Source organism: Onthophagus taurus, chromosome 5 (genome assembly GCF_036711975.1).
Source record: "Onthophagus taurus isolate NC chromosome 5, IU_Otau_3.0, whole genome shotgun sequence".
NCBI classification, from domain to species: domain Eukaryota; kingdom Metazoa; phylum Arthropoda; class Insecta; order Coleoptera; family Scarabaeidae; genus Onthophagus; species Onthophagus taurus.
The window spans coordinates 8,778,838-8,796,779 of NC_091970.1; the positions used below are offsets into that span (position 1 = coordinate 8,778,838).

Below are 17,942 nucleotides of genomic sequence, written 5' to 3' on the forward strand. Positions count from 1 at the left end.
TTAATTCGCTATGCTTGCGGTATTTTGAATCAATTTAGTTGTGTGAGGCAAAAATTGCCTTATTGATTGAGGAATGCGAATTGAAATGCTATATTATGTATAACAAAGCTTTGTATCGAGAAGTCTAACTTTTCTAATTAATGAAACAATCCTCGCCTATCCTTAAAACTGAGAAAAATCAGTTTAATTGTCAATGTCAACTTTAATTTTATAATTATATTCGTAATCTTCATAAAATAACATTTAAAGTGAGTCCAAACTTGACGCATTTATTTAATTCCGGTTTGAAACGTCAATTTGAACATATTTATCATCTTCATTAAAAAACCTTTATGAGTCCAAAGATGACGCAATTATCTCAAAAAACAAAAAAGTTAGAATAAAAAAAACATTAAACCCGAAGTTAGCAACAATGAAGATAGCAATTTAATTTTTAAATATTAATACCAACCTTAATTTTTAATTTTTTTTATTATATTTTTGTTCTTGTGATAAATATTAAGATATTTTATAAAAATTAAGAATATATCAAAATGACATTGACATTTCAAACCGGAAGTTAGTTATCATATAATAGAAGTTTTATAACTGAAGTTAATCTAGTATTAGTCACTTTTCCGCACAATCTTTTTATTTTTAACGTGTTTTTTGGGTCATTTTACATTTATTAAAGAAAATCGTCGATTTTTAGGCCACGATTTTTCACGATTTTTTTAAAATAATATAAAAAATTTTATTTATGAGTTTAGAAGTTATTATCTCAACACCGAATTGAGATATGTAAGTATGGTTTGGATCGCGAAAAAGTACGTACTTTCTTCTATAAGGTAGAGGTGTTTCATGAAGATATCTTAAGAATTCGATTTTTCACAATTTTTTTAAAATAAAGTAAAAAAAATTTTTTTTCATAATTAAGATTGAGTTCAAACATTATTATCTCAAGAACGATTTGAGATATACAAGCGCGGTTTTTTTCATGAAAAAGTATATACTATCTTCTATAAAGTGAGAATGTTTTATAAAGATATCTTAAGAATACGATTTTCCACGATTCTTTTAAAATAATATAAGCAATTTTTTTTACTACATAATTGAGATTGAGTTCAAACATTATTATCTCAAGAACGAATTGAGGTATTCAAGTACGGTTTAGATCGTGAAAAAGTGCACATATTCTTCTATAAGGTAGAGGTGTTTCATGAAGATATCTTAAGAATTCGATTTTTCACGATTTTTTTAAAATAAAGTAAAAAAATTTTTTTTTCATAATTAAGATTGAGTTCAAACATTATTATCTCAAGAACGATTTGAGATATTCAAGCGCGGTTTTTTTCATGAAAAAGTATATACTATCTTCTATAAAGTGGGAATGTTTTATAAAGATATCTTAAGAATACGATTTTTCACGATTTTTTAAAAATAATATAAGCAATTTTTTTTACTACATAATTGAGATTGAGTTCAAACATTATTATCTCAAGAACGAATTGAGATATTCAAGTACGGTTTAGATCGTGAAAAAGTGCACATTTTCTTCTATAAGGTAGGAATGTTTCATGAAGATATCTTAAGAATTCGATTTTTCACGATTTTTTTAAAATAAAGTAAAAAAAATTTTTTTTCATAATTAAGATTGAGTTCAAACATTATTATCTCAAGAACGATTTGAGATATTCAAGCGCGGTTTTTTTCATGAAAAAGTATATACTATCTTCTATAAAGTGGGAATGTTTTATAAAGATATCTTAAGAATACGATTTTTCACGATTTTTTAAAAATAATATAAGCAATTTTTTTTACTACATAATTGAGATTGAGTTCAAACATTATTATCTCAAGAACGAATTGAGATATTCAAGTACGGTTTAGATCGTGAAAAAGTGCACATTTTCTTCTATAAGGTAGGAATGTTTCATGAAGATATCTTAAGAATTCGATTTTTCACGATTTTTTTAAAATATAGTAAAAAAAATTTTTTTTTCATAATTAAAGTTGAGTTCATACATTATTATCTCAAGAACGATTTGAGATATTCAAGCGCGGTTTTTTTCATGAAAAAGTATATACTATCTTCTATAAAGTGGGAATGTTTTATAAAGATATCTTAAGAATACGATTTTCCACGATTTTTTTAAAATAATATAAGCAATTTTTTTTACTACATAATTGAGATTGAGTTCAAACATTATTATCTCAAGAACGAATTGAGATATTCAAGTACGGTTTAGATCGTGAAAAAGTGCACATTTTCTTCTATAAGGTAGGAATGTTTCATGAAGATATCTTAAGAATACGATTTTTCACGATTTTTTTAAAATATAGTAAAAAAATTTTTTTTTCATAATTAAGATTGAGTTCAAACATTATTATCTCAAGAACGATTTGAGATATTCAAGCGCGGTTTTTTTCATGAAAAAGTATATACTATCTTCTATAAAGTGGGAATGTTTTATAAAGATATCTTAAGAATACGATTTTCCACGATTCTTTTAAAATAATATAAGCAATTTTTTTTACTACATAATTGAGATTGAGTTCAAACATTATTATATCAAGAACGAATTGAGATATTCAAGTACGGTTTAGATCGTGAAAAAGTGCACATTTTCTTCTATAAGGTAGGAATGTTTCATGAAGATATCTTAAGAATTCGATTTTTCACGATTTTTTTAAAATAAAGTAAAAAAAATTTTTTTTCATAATTAAGATTGAGTTCAAACATTATTATCTCAAGAACGATTTGAGATATTCAAGCGCGGTTTTTTTCATGAAAAAGTATATACTATCTTCTATAAAGTGGGAACGTTTTATAAAGATATCTTAAGAATACGATTTTCCACGATTCTTTTAAAATAATATAAGCAATTTTTTTTACTACATAATTGAGATTGAGTTCAAACATTATTATATCAAGAACGAATTGAGATATTCAAGTACGGTTTAGATCGTGAAAAAGTGCACATTTTCTTCTATAAGGTAGGAATGTTTCATGAAGATATCTTAAGAATTCGATTTTTCACGATTTTTTTAAAATAAAGTAAAAAAAATTTTTTTTCATAATTAAGATTGAGTTCAAACATTATTATCTCAAGAACGATTTGAGATATTCAGGCGCGGTTTTTTTCATGAAAAAGTATATACTATCTTCTATAAAGTGGGAATGTTTTATAAAGATATCTTAAGAATACGATTTTCCACGATTTTTTAAAAATAATATAAGCAATTTTTTTTACTACATAATTGAGATTGAGTTCAAACATTATTATCTCAAGAACGAATTGAGATATTCAAGTACGGTTTAGATCGTGAAAAAGTGCACATTTTCTTCTATAAGGTAGGAATGTTTCATGAAGATATCTTAAGAATTCGATTTTTCACGATTTTTTTAAAATATAGTAAAAAAATTTTTTTTTCATAATTAAGATTGAGTTCAAACATTATTATCTCAAGAACGATTTGAGATATACAAGCGCGGTTTTTTTCATGAAAAAGTATATACTATCTTCTATAAAGTGAGAATGTTTTATAAAGATATCTTAAGAATACGATTTTTCACGATTTTTTAAAAATAATATAAGCAATTTTTTTTACTACATAATTGTGATTGAGTTCAAACATTATTATCTCAAGAACAACTTGAGATATTCAAGTACGGTTTAGATTGTGAAAAAGTGCACATTTTCTTCTATAAGGTATTAATGTTTCATGAAGATATCTTAAGAATTCGATTTTTCACGATTTTTTTAAAATATAGTAAAAAAATTTTTTTTTCATAATTAAGATTGAGTTCAAACATTATTATCTCAAGAACGATTTGAGATATACAAGCGCGGTTTTTTTCATGAAAAAGTATATACTATCTTCTATAAAGTGAGAATGTTTTATAAAGATATCTTAAGAATACGATTTTCCACGATTCTTTTAAAATAATATAAGCAATTTTTTTTACTACATAATTGAGATTGAGTTCAAACATTATTATCTCAAAAACGAATTGAGATATTCAAGTACGGTTTAGATTGTGAAAAAGTGTACATTTTCTTCTATAAGGTATTAATGTTTCATGAAGATATCTTAAGAATTCGATTTTTCACGATTTTTTTAAAATATAGTAAAAAAAATTTTTTTTTCATAATTAAGATTGAGTTCAAACATTATTATCTCAAGAACGATTTGAGATATTCAAGCGCGGTTTTTTTCATGAAAAAGCATATACTATCTTCTATAAAGTGGGAATGTTTTATAAAGATATCTTAAGAATACGATTTTTCACGATTTTTTAAAAATAATATAAGCAATTTTTTTTACTACATAATTGTGATTGAGTTCAAACATTATTATCTCAAGAACGAATTGAGATATTCAAGTACGGTTTAGATTGTGAAAAAGTGCACATTTTCTTCTATAAGGTATGAATGTTTCATGAAGATATCTTAAGAATTCGTTTTTCACGATTTTTTTAAAATAAAGTAAAACAAATTTTTTTTCATAATTAAGATTGAGTTCAAACATTATTATATCAAGAACGAATTGAGATATTCAAGTACGGTTTAGATCGTGAAAAAGTGCACATTTTCTTCTATAAGGTAGGAATGTTTCATGAAGATATCTTAAGAATTCGATTTTTCACGATTTTTTTAAAATATAGTAAAAAAATTTTTTTTTCATAATTAAGATTGAGTTCAAACATTATTATCTCAAGAACGATTTGAGATATTCAAGCGCGGTTTTTTTCATGAAAAAGTATATACTATCTTCTATAAAGTGGGAATGTTTTATAAAGATATCTTAAGAATACGATTTTCCACGATTTTTAAAAAATAATATAAGCAATTTTTTTTACTACATAATTGAGATTGAGTTCAAACATTATTATCTCAAGAACGAATTGAGATATTCAAGTACGGTTTAGATCGTGAAAAAGTGCACATTTTCTTCTATAAGGTAGGAATGTTTCATGAAGATATCTTAAGAATTCGATTATTCACGATTTTTTTAAAGTAAAGTAAAAAATTTTTTTTTTCATAATTAAGATTGAGTTCAAACATTATTATCTCAAGAACGATTTGAGATACTCAAGCGCGGCTTTTTTCATGAAAAAGTATATACTATCTTCTATAAAGTGGGAATGTTTTATAAAGATATCTTAAGAATACGATTTTTCACGATTTTTTAAAAATAATGTGAGCAATTTTTTTACTACATAAGTGAGATTAAGTTCAAACATTATTATCTCAAGAACGATTTGAAATATTCAAGTGCAGTTTTTTTCATGAAAAAGTACATACTTTATTCTATAAAGTGAGAATGTTTTATAAAGATATTTTAAGAATACGACTTTTCACGATTTTTAAAAAATAATGTGAGCAATTTTTTTTACTACATAATTGAGGTTGAGTTTAAACATTATTATCTCAAGAACGAATTGAGATATTCAAGTACGGTTTAGATCGTGAAAAAGTGCGCATTTTCTTCTATAAGGTAGGAATGTTTCATAAGAATATCTCAAGAATTCGATTTATCACGATTTTTTTAAAATAATCTGAAAAAATTGTTTGACTACATAATTGAAATTGAGTTCAATAATTATTATCTCAATAATGAATTGAGATATTGAAGTACGATTTTTTTCATGAAAAAATACATACTATCTTCTAGAAAGTTAAAAATTTTCATTACGATGTCTTAAGAATTCGATTTTTCACGATTTTTTAAAACAATGTGAACGATTTTTTTTACTCCATAATTGAGGTTGAGTTCAAAAGTTATTATCTCAAGAACGAATTGCGATATTCAAGTGCGGTTTTGCCGCCCGAAAGAGAACGTACTTTCTTTTATAAAGTGAGAATGTTTCATAAAGATACCTTAAGAATTAGATTTTTCAAGATTTTTTTGAAATAATGCGATAAAATTTTTTAATACACAATTGAGGTTGAGTTCAAAAATTATTATCTCAAGAATGATTTGATATATTCAAATACGGTTTTGTTCACGAAAAAGAACGTACTTTCTTCTAATAAAGAAGGGATGTTTCATAAAGATATCTTAAGAATTCGATTTTTCACGATTTTTTTAAATAAAGTTAAAAATTTTTGTTTCATAATTAAGGTTAAGTTCAAACATTATTATCTCAAGAACGATTTGAGATATTCAAGCGCGGTTTTCTTCATGAAAAAGTATATACTATCTTCTATAAAGTAGGAATGTTTTATAAAGATATCTTAAGAATACGATTTTTCACGATTTTTTAAAAATAATGTAAGCAATTTTTGCGTCAAAAAGTAACAAAATATCTCTAGAATTTTATTTAGAATTGGACTTTTTTAACAAAACAAAAAGAAATATTAAGAAACTTGTTTTTTAATCTATTTGTAGAATCTTTGAAGATGGCCAAGGGCTGAAACTGGTTAGACTTAAATTCTATGTAAAATAAAAACCAGTTTAAAAATATAAATTCAAACTCTAGATTATTTTCATCAAACATTTTTACACGAATCGTTATCATTTTGTCTCTAGTTTTAGTGATTAAATTTATGGAACGACTTACAGAAACACCCTGTATAATTGTAAAGCGGCTTCTGTGCTTATGATAGCTGTCATCAGTGTGCTGTGATAAAAATGGACAGGCACCAAATAATTTTTAATAGTTTGCGCTTGTCTATTCTGAGAAGTCTTATATTTTTAGAGAGATGAAAACGAAAATCCCGTTTTTTTCAACATTATGAAAGTTTTGCAACAAAATTTCAAGGAATTCAAAAATAGCAAAACTTTTTAGTTCATTTTACTAATTTATGTCTCAAAAATCAAGAGTGATAATTTAAAACGGACTCATTCTTTGTTTACTAATTAGTGAAAATTTCGTAACAATTCCACCATCATCAGGGCTATGAAGATATTTTATTTAAAAAAAAAAAATATTTTACTATAATTTTTTTAACCATAACACTTTCTCTCACCCTCCCTAATATTTTCGTGTGGAAGTTTTAAAAGTGGGGGGTAAAGTATTGACTTTACAGGGTAAGGACGACGATGACGTAACGAACGTTAGTAGTTCCCCGCGTTGCGCCTATGACGTCAGAGCGGCCTGTTAAAAACGAAAATGCCGAAATTCGGTCCTAACCTAACTTTATAATAATAAGAGGGATTTTGGAGGTTTTAACGAAGATTTCGGTAGAATACGTAGCAAGTGGCGCAGCACAACCGGGTAAAACGTATTAACGCATGCGTTCCGCGAACGGCCCACATCGAAAGGTGGCCGGAAAATTATCGGGAAAATCGTAACGTGGAAACCGCCGAGAAAACCACATCTTGAAAAATTTTAGTTAGGGTTTTTATAAATTTTGGTCCGGTTTGATTGTGATATCGTAGTGAAAATTACTGTTTCGGCCTTCGTTTTATTAAAACAGTTATTTTGAAAGCTAAACATTTTCTAAATATATCTACCGGTTTAGTGCGTTGCTAATAGAAAACACGTGCAAAATTAGTTTTATACACTTCTTCGTTAACATATACGAAAAATATAGTGTGAAGATGTACGGGTACGATTTTTTAGTGAACGTTACCAAAATGACGGTGAAAATCGCGAAGAACGTTGACGTGGTTGGTGTTGGTAAGTATCCATATGCTTTCAACGTTTATAAATTCTGTTTTATTGTCGAAACCGCAAGATCTCAATTTTAAATTTTAAATAAATATTAACAAGAAATTATGCAACCTTGTTTACGCAAAATGTGTCAATGATGTCATAGCAGTGTTGGAATGATTTCAATCGTTTTATTGATTTTACCTGATGTTATAATACACAATTTACGTGGGAGCATAACGGATGAGTGCTTAAATTATTCAATATGATAGAAGTAATTTGGATTAAACGATCAATAACGTGTAAGTTATATTCTTTTGAAGGTTATAATAACGGTAAAAAATAAATAATTAATTGAAATATGTTGAAAATGCTAAATATTATGAAACTATATCTATCAACATGTAAAATTGGTAGAATTAAACTATAATTGAGTAAAGTGTTAAATTGGTTGCCTATCTAAAAAGGAGGTGAATCTAAAATTTGTATAAAAAAATCAATTTCTCATCAACTATAAGATTTGGGATTAGAATCCAACCCAAATCTTTTCATTAATAGTTAATATCTTAAGAATTACAACTAGAAAATATATTTTATATCCAGAGATAAATGTGATGATTTATAGAGAAGCTGAGATTTCTGTTTCTTCAAAAGAAAGTCCAAAAGAAAAAAAAATTATTATCCTGAGATAATAGGCGAAAAAGCTCAACCTATAGAATCGCCTGAAAAAAAATCGATTCGAAAACGATGTCGTAGACTCCACAAATATCGTCAAAACGTAATTACGTTATCATATTTGTATAATAAACACTATAATAATGTGAACAAATGTACTACAATAATTTTCTTGCATTCCCAGAATCAATTTCTGTACAGGAAAGCTTTCATTAATCAATACTTCTCAGCTAAAGAAAGCGTCACTATTTATTTTTTAAGTATTCTAACTACTGCTTCAGCAGCGATGCTGCTTCAGCAACTAAATATTACATTCTATTGGAAGAAGCTTTACTGTTTGTTTCTAGTATTCTGGGATTGCTTCGGTAATTTTTATTTCTCTAAAAGTTATGAATTAAGGAAAGTTTGGAGAATTAACGAATTTCTATCTATTCAATATAATATAATGTAATCTTAATTTAGCGCAAGTTAAAGGTCATCCTACAAGACGCTGGACGAAGCAGAACCAGAAAGACGCTGTAAAAGCAAACGGTTCATAACTAAAGTTATGTTTATGGCTGCAGTGGCCAGACCACGCTATGACAGTGTTAAAAACTGTATTTGAACGGCAAAATAGAACTCTGGCCTTTTGTTTATAAAGAACATGCAAAAAGAAACAGCAAGAACCGGGTAAGAGGAACAATGGTGACCAAAAACATCGAGTATATTAACGCAGCAAAATGCAAAAAGATGATTATCAATAACGTTGTACCAGCCATTAGATCCAAATTGATGATAATGAATCAAGATAACATAATCTATAGTCAATACCACCATAAAGATCATTTCTTAGGTTCAAGCCAGGAAGTCTCAAAATCTCAAAATTAACAACCATCTGCGTTAAATTCTGTTATAATTAAAAAATTAAAGGTGTTAGAGAAAAACGTTTCCCATAAAAGTTAATGATAATGAATCAAGATAACATAATCTATAGTCAATACCACCATAAAGATCATTTCTTAGGTTCAAGCCAGGAAATCTCAAAATATCAAAATTAACAATCATCTGCGTTAAATTCTGTTATAATTAGAAAATTAAAGGTGTTAGAGAAAAACGTGTCCCATAAAAATTAATGATAATGAATCAAGATAACATAATCTATAGTCAATACCACCATAGAGATCATTATTTCTTAGGTTCAAGCCAGGAAGTCTCAAAATATCAAAATTAACAATCATCTGCGTTAAATTCTGTTATAATTAGAAAATTAAAAGTGAGAGAGCAAAAGTTTCCCATAAAAATTAATGATAATGAATCAAGATAACATAATCCATAGTCAATACCACCATAGAGATCATCATTTCTTAGGTTCAAGCTAGGAAGTCTCAAAATATCAAAATTGACAATCATCTGCGTTAAATTCTGTTATAATTAAAAAATTAAAAGTGAGAGAGCAAAAGTTTCCCATAAAAATTAATGATAATTAATCAAGATAACATAATCCATAGTCAATACCACCATAGAGATCATTATTTCTTAGGTTCAAGCCAGGAAGTCTCAAAATATCAAAATTAACAATCATCTGCGTTAAATTCTGTTATAATTAGAAAATTAAAGGTGTTAGAGAAAAACGTGTCCCATAAAAATTAATGATAATGAATCAAGATAACATAATATATAGTCAATACCACCATAGAGATCATCATTTCTTAGGTTCAAGCTAGGAAGTCTCAAAATATCAAAATTGACAATCATCTGCCTTAAATTCTGTTATAATTAAAAAATTAAAGGTGATAGAGAAAAACGTTTCCCATAAAAATTAATGATAATGAATCAAGATAACATAATCTATAGTCAATACCACCATAAAGATCATTTTTTAGGTTCAAGCCAGGAAGTCTCAAAATATCAAAATTAACAATCATCTGCGTTAAATTCTGTTATAATTAGAAAATTAAAGGTGTTAGAGAAAAACGTGTCCCATAAAAATTAATGATAATGAATCAAGATAACATAATCTATAGTCAATACCACCATAAACATCATTTCTTAGGTTCAAGCCAGGAAATCTCAAAATATCAAAATTAACAATCATCTGCGTTAAATTCTGTTATAATTAGAAAATTAAAGGTGTTAGAGAAAAACGTTTCCCATAAAAGTTAATGATAATGAATCAAGATAACATAATCTATAGTCAATACCACCATAAAGATCATTTCTTAGGTTCCAGCCAGGAAGTCTCAAAATCTCAAAATTAACAATCATCTGCGTTAAATTCTGTTATAATTAAAAAATTAAAGGTGTTAGAGAAAAACGTTTCCCATAAAAGTTAATGATAATGAATCAAGATAACATAATCTATAGTCAATACCACCATAAAGATCATTTCTTAGGTTCAAGCCAGGAAATCTCAAAATATCAAAATTAACAATCATCTGCGTTAAATTCTGTTATAATTAGAAAATTAAAGGTGTTAGAGAAAAACGTGTCCCATAAAAATTAATGATAATGAATCAAGATAACATAATCTATAGTCAATACCACCATAAAGATCATTTCTTAGGTTCAAGCCAGGAAGTCTCAAAATATCAAAATTGACAATCATCTGCCTTAAATTCTGTAATAATTAAAAAATTAAAGGTGATAGAGAAAAACGTTTCCCATAAAAATTAATGATAATGAATCAAGATAACATAATCTATAGTCAATACCACCATAAAGATCATTTTTTAGGTTCAAGCCAGGAAGTCTCAAAATATCAAAATTAACAATCATCTGCGTTAAATTCTGTTATAATTAGAAAATTAAAGGTGTTAGAGAAAAACGTTTCCCATAAAAATTAATGACAATGAATCAAGATAACATAATCTATAGTCAATACCACCATAAAGATCATTTCTTAGGTTCAAGCCAGGAAGTCTCAAAATCTCAAAATTAACAACCATCTGCGTTAAATTCTGTTATAATTAAAAAATTAAAGGTGTTAGAGAAAAACGTTTCCCATAAAAGTTAATGATAATGAATCAAGATAACATAATCTATAGTCAATACCACCATAAAGATCATTTCTTAGGTTCAAGCCAGGAAGTCTCAAAATATCAAAATTGACAATCATCTGCCTTAAATTCTGTTATAATTAAAAAATTAAAGGTGATAGAGAAAAACGTTTCCCATAAAAATTAATGATAATGAATCAAGATAACATAATCTATAGTCAATACCACCATAAAGATCATTTCTTAGGTTCAAGCCAGGAAATCTCAAAATATCAAAATTGACAATCATCTGCGTTAAATTCTGTTATAATTAGAAAATTAAAGGTGTTAGAGAAAAACGTTTCCCATAAAAATTAATGACAATGAATCAAGATAACATAATCTATAGTCAATACCACCATAAAGATCATTTCTTAGGTTCAAGCCAGGAAGTCTCAAAATCTCAAAATTAACAATCATCTGCGTTAAATTCTGTTATAATTAAAAAATTAAAGGTGTTAGAGAAAACCGTTTCCCATAAAAATTACTGATAATGAATCAAGATAACATAATCTATAGTCAATGCCACAATAGATATCACCATTTCTTAGGTTCAAGCCAGGAATTCTCAAAATATCAAAATTGACAATCATCTGCCTTAAGTTCTGTTATAATTAAAAAATTAAAGGTGATAGAGAAAAACGTTTCCCATAAAAATTAATGATAATGAATCAAGATAACATAATCTATAGTCAATACCACCATAAAGATCATTTCTTAGGTTCAAGCCAGGAAATCTCAAAATATCAAAATTAACAATCATCTGCGTTAAATTCTGTTATAATTAGAAAATTAAAGGTGTTAGAGAAAAACGTGTCCCATAAAAATTAATGATAATGAATCAAGATAACATAATCTATAGTCAATCCCACCATAGAGATCATTATTTCTTAGGTTCAAGCTAGGAAGTCTCAAAATATCACAATTGACAATTATCTGCCTTAAATTCTGTTATAATTAAAAAATTAAAAGTGTTAGAGAAAAACGTTTCCCATAAAAATTAATGATAATGAATCAAGATAATATAATCTACAGTCAATACCACCATAGAGATCATTATTTCTTAGGTTCAAGCTAGGAAGTCTCAAAATATCAAAATTGACAATCATCTGCCTTAAATTCTGTTATAATTAAAAAATTAAAGGTGATAGAGAAAAACGTTTCCCATAAAAATTAATGATAATGAATCAAGATAACATAATCTATAGTCAATACCACCATAAAGATCATTTTTTAGGTTCAAGCCAGGAAGTCTCAAAATATCAAAATTAACAATCATCTGCGTTAAATTCTGTTATAATTAGAAAATTAAAGGTGTTAGAGAAAAACGTGTCCCATAAAAATTAATGATAATGAATCAAGATAACATAATCTATAGTCAATACCACCATAAACATCATTTCTTAGGTTCAAGCCAGGAAATCTCAAAATATCAAAATTAACAATCATCTGCGTTAAATTCTGTTATAATTAGAAAATTAAAGGTGTTAGAGAAAAACGTTTCCCATAAAAGTTAATGATAATGAATCAAGATAACATAATCTATAGTCAATACCACCATAAAGATCATTTCTTAGGTTCCAGCCAGGAAGTCTCAAAATCTCAAAATTAACAATCATCTGCGTTAAATTCTGTTATAATTAAAAAATTAAAGGTGTTAGAGAAAAACGTTTCCCATAAAAGTTAATGATAATGAATCAAGATAACATAATCTATAGTCAATACCACCATAAAGATCATTTCTTAGGTTCAAGCCAGGAAATCTCAAAATATCAAAATTAACAATCATCTGCGTTAAATTCTGTTATAATTAGAAAATTAAAGGTGTTAGAGAAAAACGTGTCCCATAAAAATTAATGATAATGAATCAAGATAACATAATCTATAGTCAATACCACCATAAAGATCATTTCTTAGGTTCAAGCCAGGAAGTCTCAAAATATCAAAATTGACAATCATCTGCCTTAAATTCTGTAATAATTAAAAAATTAAAGGTGATAGAGAAAAACGTTTCCCATAAAAATTAATGATAATGAATCAAGATAACATAATCTATAGTCAATACCACCATAAAGATCATTTTTTAGGTTCAAGCCAGGAAGTCTCAAAATATCAAAATTAACAATCATCTGCGTTAAATTCTGTTATAATTAGAAAATTAAAGGTGTTAGAGAAAAACGTTTCCCATAAAAATTAATGACAATGAATCAAGATAACATAATCTATAGTCAATACCACCATAAAGATCATTTCTTAGGTTCAAGCCAGGAAGTCTCAAAATCTCAAAATTAACAACCATCTGCGTTAAATTCTGTTATAATTAAAAAATTAAAGGTGTTAGAGAAAAACGTTTCCCATAAAAGTTAATGATAATGAATCAAGATAACATAATCTATAGTCAATACCACCATAAAGATCATTTCTTAGGTTCAAGCCAGGAAGTCTCAAAATATCAAAATTGACAATCATCTGCCTTAAATTCTGTTATAATTAAAAAATTAAAGGTGATAGAGAAAAACGTTTCCCATAAAAATTAATGATAATGAATCAAGATAACATAATCTATAGTCAATACCACCATAAAGATCATTTCTTAGGTTCAAGCCAGGAAATCTCAAAATATCAAAATTGACAATCATCTGCGTTAAATTCTGTTATAATTAGAAAATTAAAGGTGTTAGAGAAAAACGTTTCCCATAAAAATTAATGACAATGAATCAAGATAACATAATCTATAGTCAATACCACCATAAAGATCATTTCTTAGGTTCAAGCCAGGAAGTCTCAAAATCTCAAAATTAACAATCATCTGCGTTAAATTCTGTTATAATTAAAAAATTAAAGGTGTTAGAGAAAACCGTTTCCCATAAAAATTACTGATAATGAATCAAGATAACATAATCTATAGTCAATGCCACAATAGATATCACCATTTCTTAGGTTCAAGCCAGGAATTCTCAAAATATCAAAATTGACAATCATCTGCCTTAAGTTCTGTTATAATTAAAAAATTAAAGGTGATAGAGAAAAACGTTTCCCATAAAAATTAATGATAATGAATCAAGATAACATAATCTATAGTCAATACCACCATAAAGATCATTTCTTAGGTTCAAGCCAGGAAATCTCAAAATATCAAAATTAACAATCATCTGCGTTAAATTCTGTTATAATTAGAAAATTAAAGGTGTTAGAGAAAAACGTTTCCCATAAAAATTAATGACAATGAATCAAGATAACATAATCTATAGTCAATACCACCATAAAGATCATTTCTTAGGTTCAAGCCAGGAAGTCTCAAAATCTCAAAATTAACAATCATCTGCGTTAAATTCTGTTATAATTAAAAAATTAAAGGTGTTAGAGAAAACCGTTTCCCATAAAAATTACTGATAATGAATCAAGATAACATAATCTATAGTCAATGCCACAATAGATATCACCATTTCTTAGGTTCAAGCCAGGAATTCTCAAAATATCAAAATTGACAATCATCTGCCTTAAGTTCTGTTATAATTAAAAAATTAAAGGTGATAGAGAAAAACGTTTCCCATAAAAATTAATGATAATGAATCAAGATAACATAATCTATAGTCAATACCACCATAAAGATCATTTCTTAGGTTCAAGCCAGGAAATCTCAAAATATCAAAATTAACAATCATCTGCGTTAAATTCTGTTATAATTAGAAAATTAAAGGTGTTAGAGAAAAACGTGTCCCATAAAAATTAATGATAATGAATCAAGATAACATAATCTATAGTCAATCCCACCATAGAGATCATTATTTCTTAGGTTCAAGCTAGGAAGTCTCAAAATATCACAATTGACAATTATCTGCCTTAAATTCTGTTATAATTAAAAAATTAAAAGTGTTAGAGAAAAACGTTTCCCATAAAAATTAATGATAATGAATCAAGATAATATAATCTACAGTCAATACCACCATAGAGATCATTATTTCTTAGGTTCAAGCTAGGAAGTCTCAAAATATCAAAATTGACAATCATCTGCCTTAAATTCTGTTATAATTAAAAAATTAAAGGTGATAGAGAAAAACGTTTCCCATAAAAATTAATGATAATGAATCAAGATAACATAATCTATAGTCAATACCACCATAAAGATCATTTCTTAGGTTCAAGCCAGGAAATCTCAAAATATCAAAATTAACAATCATCTGCGTTAAATTCTGTTATAATTAGAAAATTAAAGGTGTTAGAGAAAAACGTGTCCCATAAAAATTAATGATAATGAATCAAGATAACATAATCTATAGTCAATACCACCATAGAGATCATTATTTCTTAGGTTCAAGCTAGGAAGTCTCAAAATATCACAATTGACAATCATCTGCCTTAAATTCTGTTATAATTAAAAAATTAAAGGTGATAGAGAAAAACGTTTCCCATAAAAATTAATGATAATGAATCAAGATAACATAATCTATAGTCAATACCACCATAAACATCATTTCTTAGGTTCAAGCCAGGAAATCTCAAAATATCAAAATTAACAATCATCTGCGTTAAATTCTGTTATAATTAGAAAATTAAAAGTGAAAGAGCAAAAGTTTCCCATAAAAATTAATGATAATGAATCAAGATAACATAATCTATAGTCAATACCACCATAGAGATCATCATTTCTTGGGTTCAAGCTAGGAAGTCTCAAAATATCAAAATTGACAATCATCTGCCTTAAATTCTGTTATAATTAAAAAATTAAAGGTGATAAAGAAAAACGTTTCCCATAAAAATTAATGACAATGAATCAAGATAACATAATCTATAGTCAATGCCACCATAGATATCACCATTTCTTAGATACAAGCCAGGAATTCTCAAAATATCAAAATTGATTTGTAAATTATAAAACTATTATTTAAAACTATAAAACTGATTTATTTTGAATATATTAATGTTGAAAATATCAAAATCGAGAATTTTCGAATTATAACCTCTTAGGTTAGGAATTTTTGGGAACACATTACAATATTTTTTTAATAACAAAACTTTTTTCTTTCGATCTTACTTTTTGAGTTACAACCTTAATGTTGAAAACGTCAAAATCATCATGTGGTTTAAAAATCGACGTTTTTTTTAATCAATATGAAATGACCCAAAAAACACGTTAAAAATAAAAAGGAAATACGGAAAAGTGACTAACACTAGATTAATTTCAGTTGTAAAACTTCTATTGTATGATATCTAACTTCAGGTTTAAAATGTCAACCTCAATTTTGACATATTTGTAATCTTCCTTAAAAAACCTTTAAAATGAGTACAAATACGACATATTTATCTTCAATATTAATGAAGTTATGGTCAACTTCCGGTTAAGAATGTCAACGTCAAAACATGATACGTTTAATTCCAATATTATTCGAGATATAAGCAACTTCCTGTTTGAAATGTCAATGTCATTTTGACATATTCTTCATTTTTATAAAATAGTTAATATTTGTCACAAAAACGGAAATATAATAAAAAAAAATAAATAATTGAGGTTGGTATTAATATTTAAAAATTAAATTGCTATCTTCATTGTTGTTAACTTAGGGTTTAATGTTTTTTAGTGTAACTTTTTTGTTTTTTGAGATAAGTGCGTCATCTTTGGACTCATTTTAAAGGTTTTTTAATGAAGATGACAAATATGTCAAAATTGACGTTGACGTTTCAAACCGGAAGTGATTGTATTTCTGTTAATATTAAAGTTAAATATGTCGAGTTTGGACTCATTTTAAAGGATTTTTTATGAAGTTGACAAATATGTCAAAATTAAAAGTTGTATGTTCGAACTTTTTGATTATTTGAGATAAATGCGTTATGTTTGGACCCAGTTTAAAGGTTATTTTATGAAGATTACGAATATAATAATAAAATTAAAGTTTTTGTCACGACTAAACCGCCAACTAGTGCTGATATTAATCTGTTTGTGGAGTTTCTGAAGATGGCCAAGGGCCGAAACTGGTTAGACTTAAATTCTATATAAAATAAAAGACATAAACTTCTTATCTATTTTTCTATTGTAGAATTTCTTGGTGTATCTAACAATGAGTGTCGTATCTAAGTTGGTTCTTAGAGTACTCTGCATTTTTTCTAAGATTGATAAATAAACAATCTTTATAATAACGTTTCTAATACATCATTAACCATTTTTAATTATCCATATCCTGCTTATAAAGTTGATTCCATTGCAAAAATTGTAATTTATGAAGAATGATAATGGGTCAAAAATTAGATAGTTGTAAGTTAAAATGAACTATGTAATGTTGGTATTGTGAGTAAAAATATCCCATCATTTCAATTAAAACGTTGCTCGAGACGGCGAACTTTGAACTCTTTCGATATTTCATTATTTTGATTAAGCGTCAACAACTCATTTGTTGAGATAACTTCTCATTTAACCAGATGTGGTAGAGTTGAACGTAACGTGGGCTTTTGCAGTGAAATAATACAATGTTGAAGGAATTTAGTGAGTATTTTGTAAATAAGATATTTATCTAATTTATTCTAATAATTAATGCTTTACGAGAAAAGTCTTTATTAATACGAAATCCATAACCTATCTCAATAATTTCTAAGTTATTAGTAGTCTTTCGAAGATCATATTGACCGCGAAAATTGACACCAAACTGATACCGCGATGGTAAATTGAAGAAAGCTAA

General features: G+C 27.0%; 1 protein-coding gene across 2 annotated transcripts in view; it reads left to right on the plus strand.

The window, feature by feature from the left end:
- The first annotated feature begins 7,439 nt into the window (after positions 1 to 7,439).
- LOC111413405 (long-chain-fatty-acid--CoA ligase 5) overlaps positions 7,440 to 17,942 on the plus strand; it is a 40,420-nt gene continuing 29,917 nt past the window's right edge. Inside the window, exon 1 of one of the 2 annotated variants that reach the window (XM_023044362.2) lies at positions 7,440 to 7,609. In XM_023044362.2, the coding sequence (XP_022900130.1) occupies positions 7,531 to 7,609 (79 nt within the window). In that variant the 5' untranslated portion in view covers positions 7,440 to 7,530. Of the gene's footprint in view, positions 7,610 to 17,670; positions 17,750 to 17,942 lie in introns of those variants that run through there. The other variant, XM_023044363.2, reaches the window with a different exon arrangement.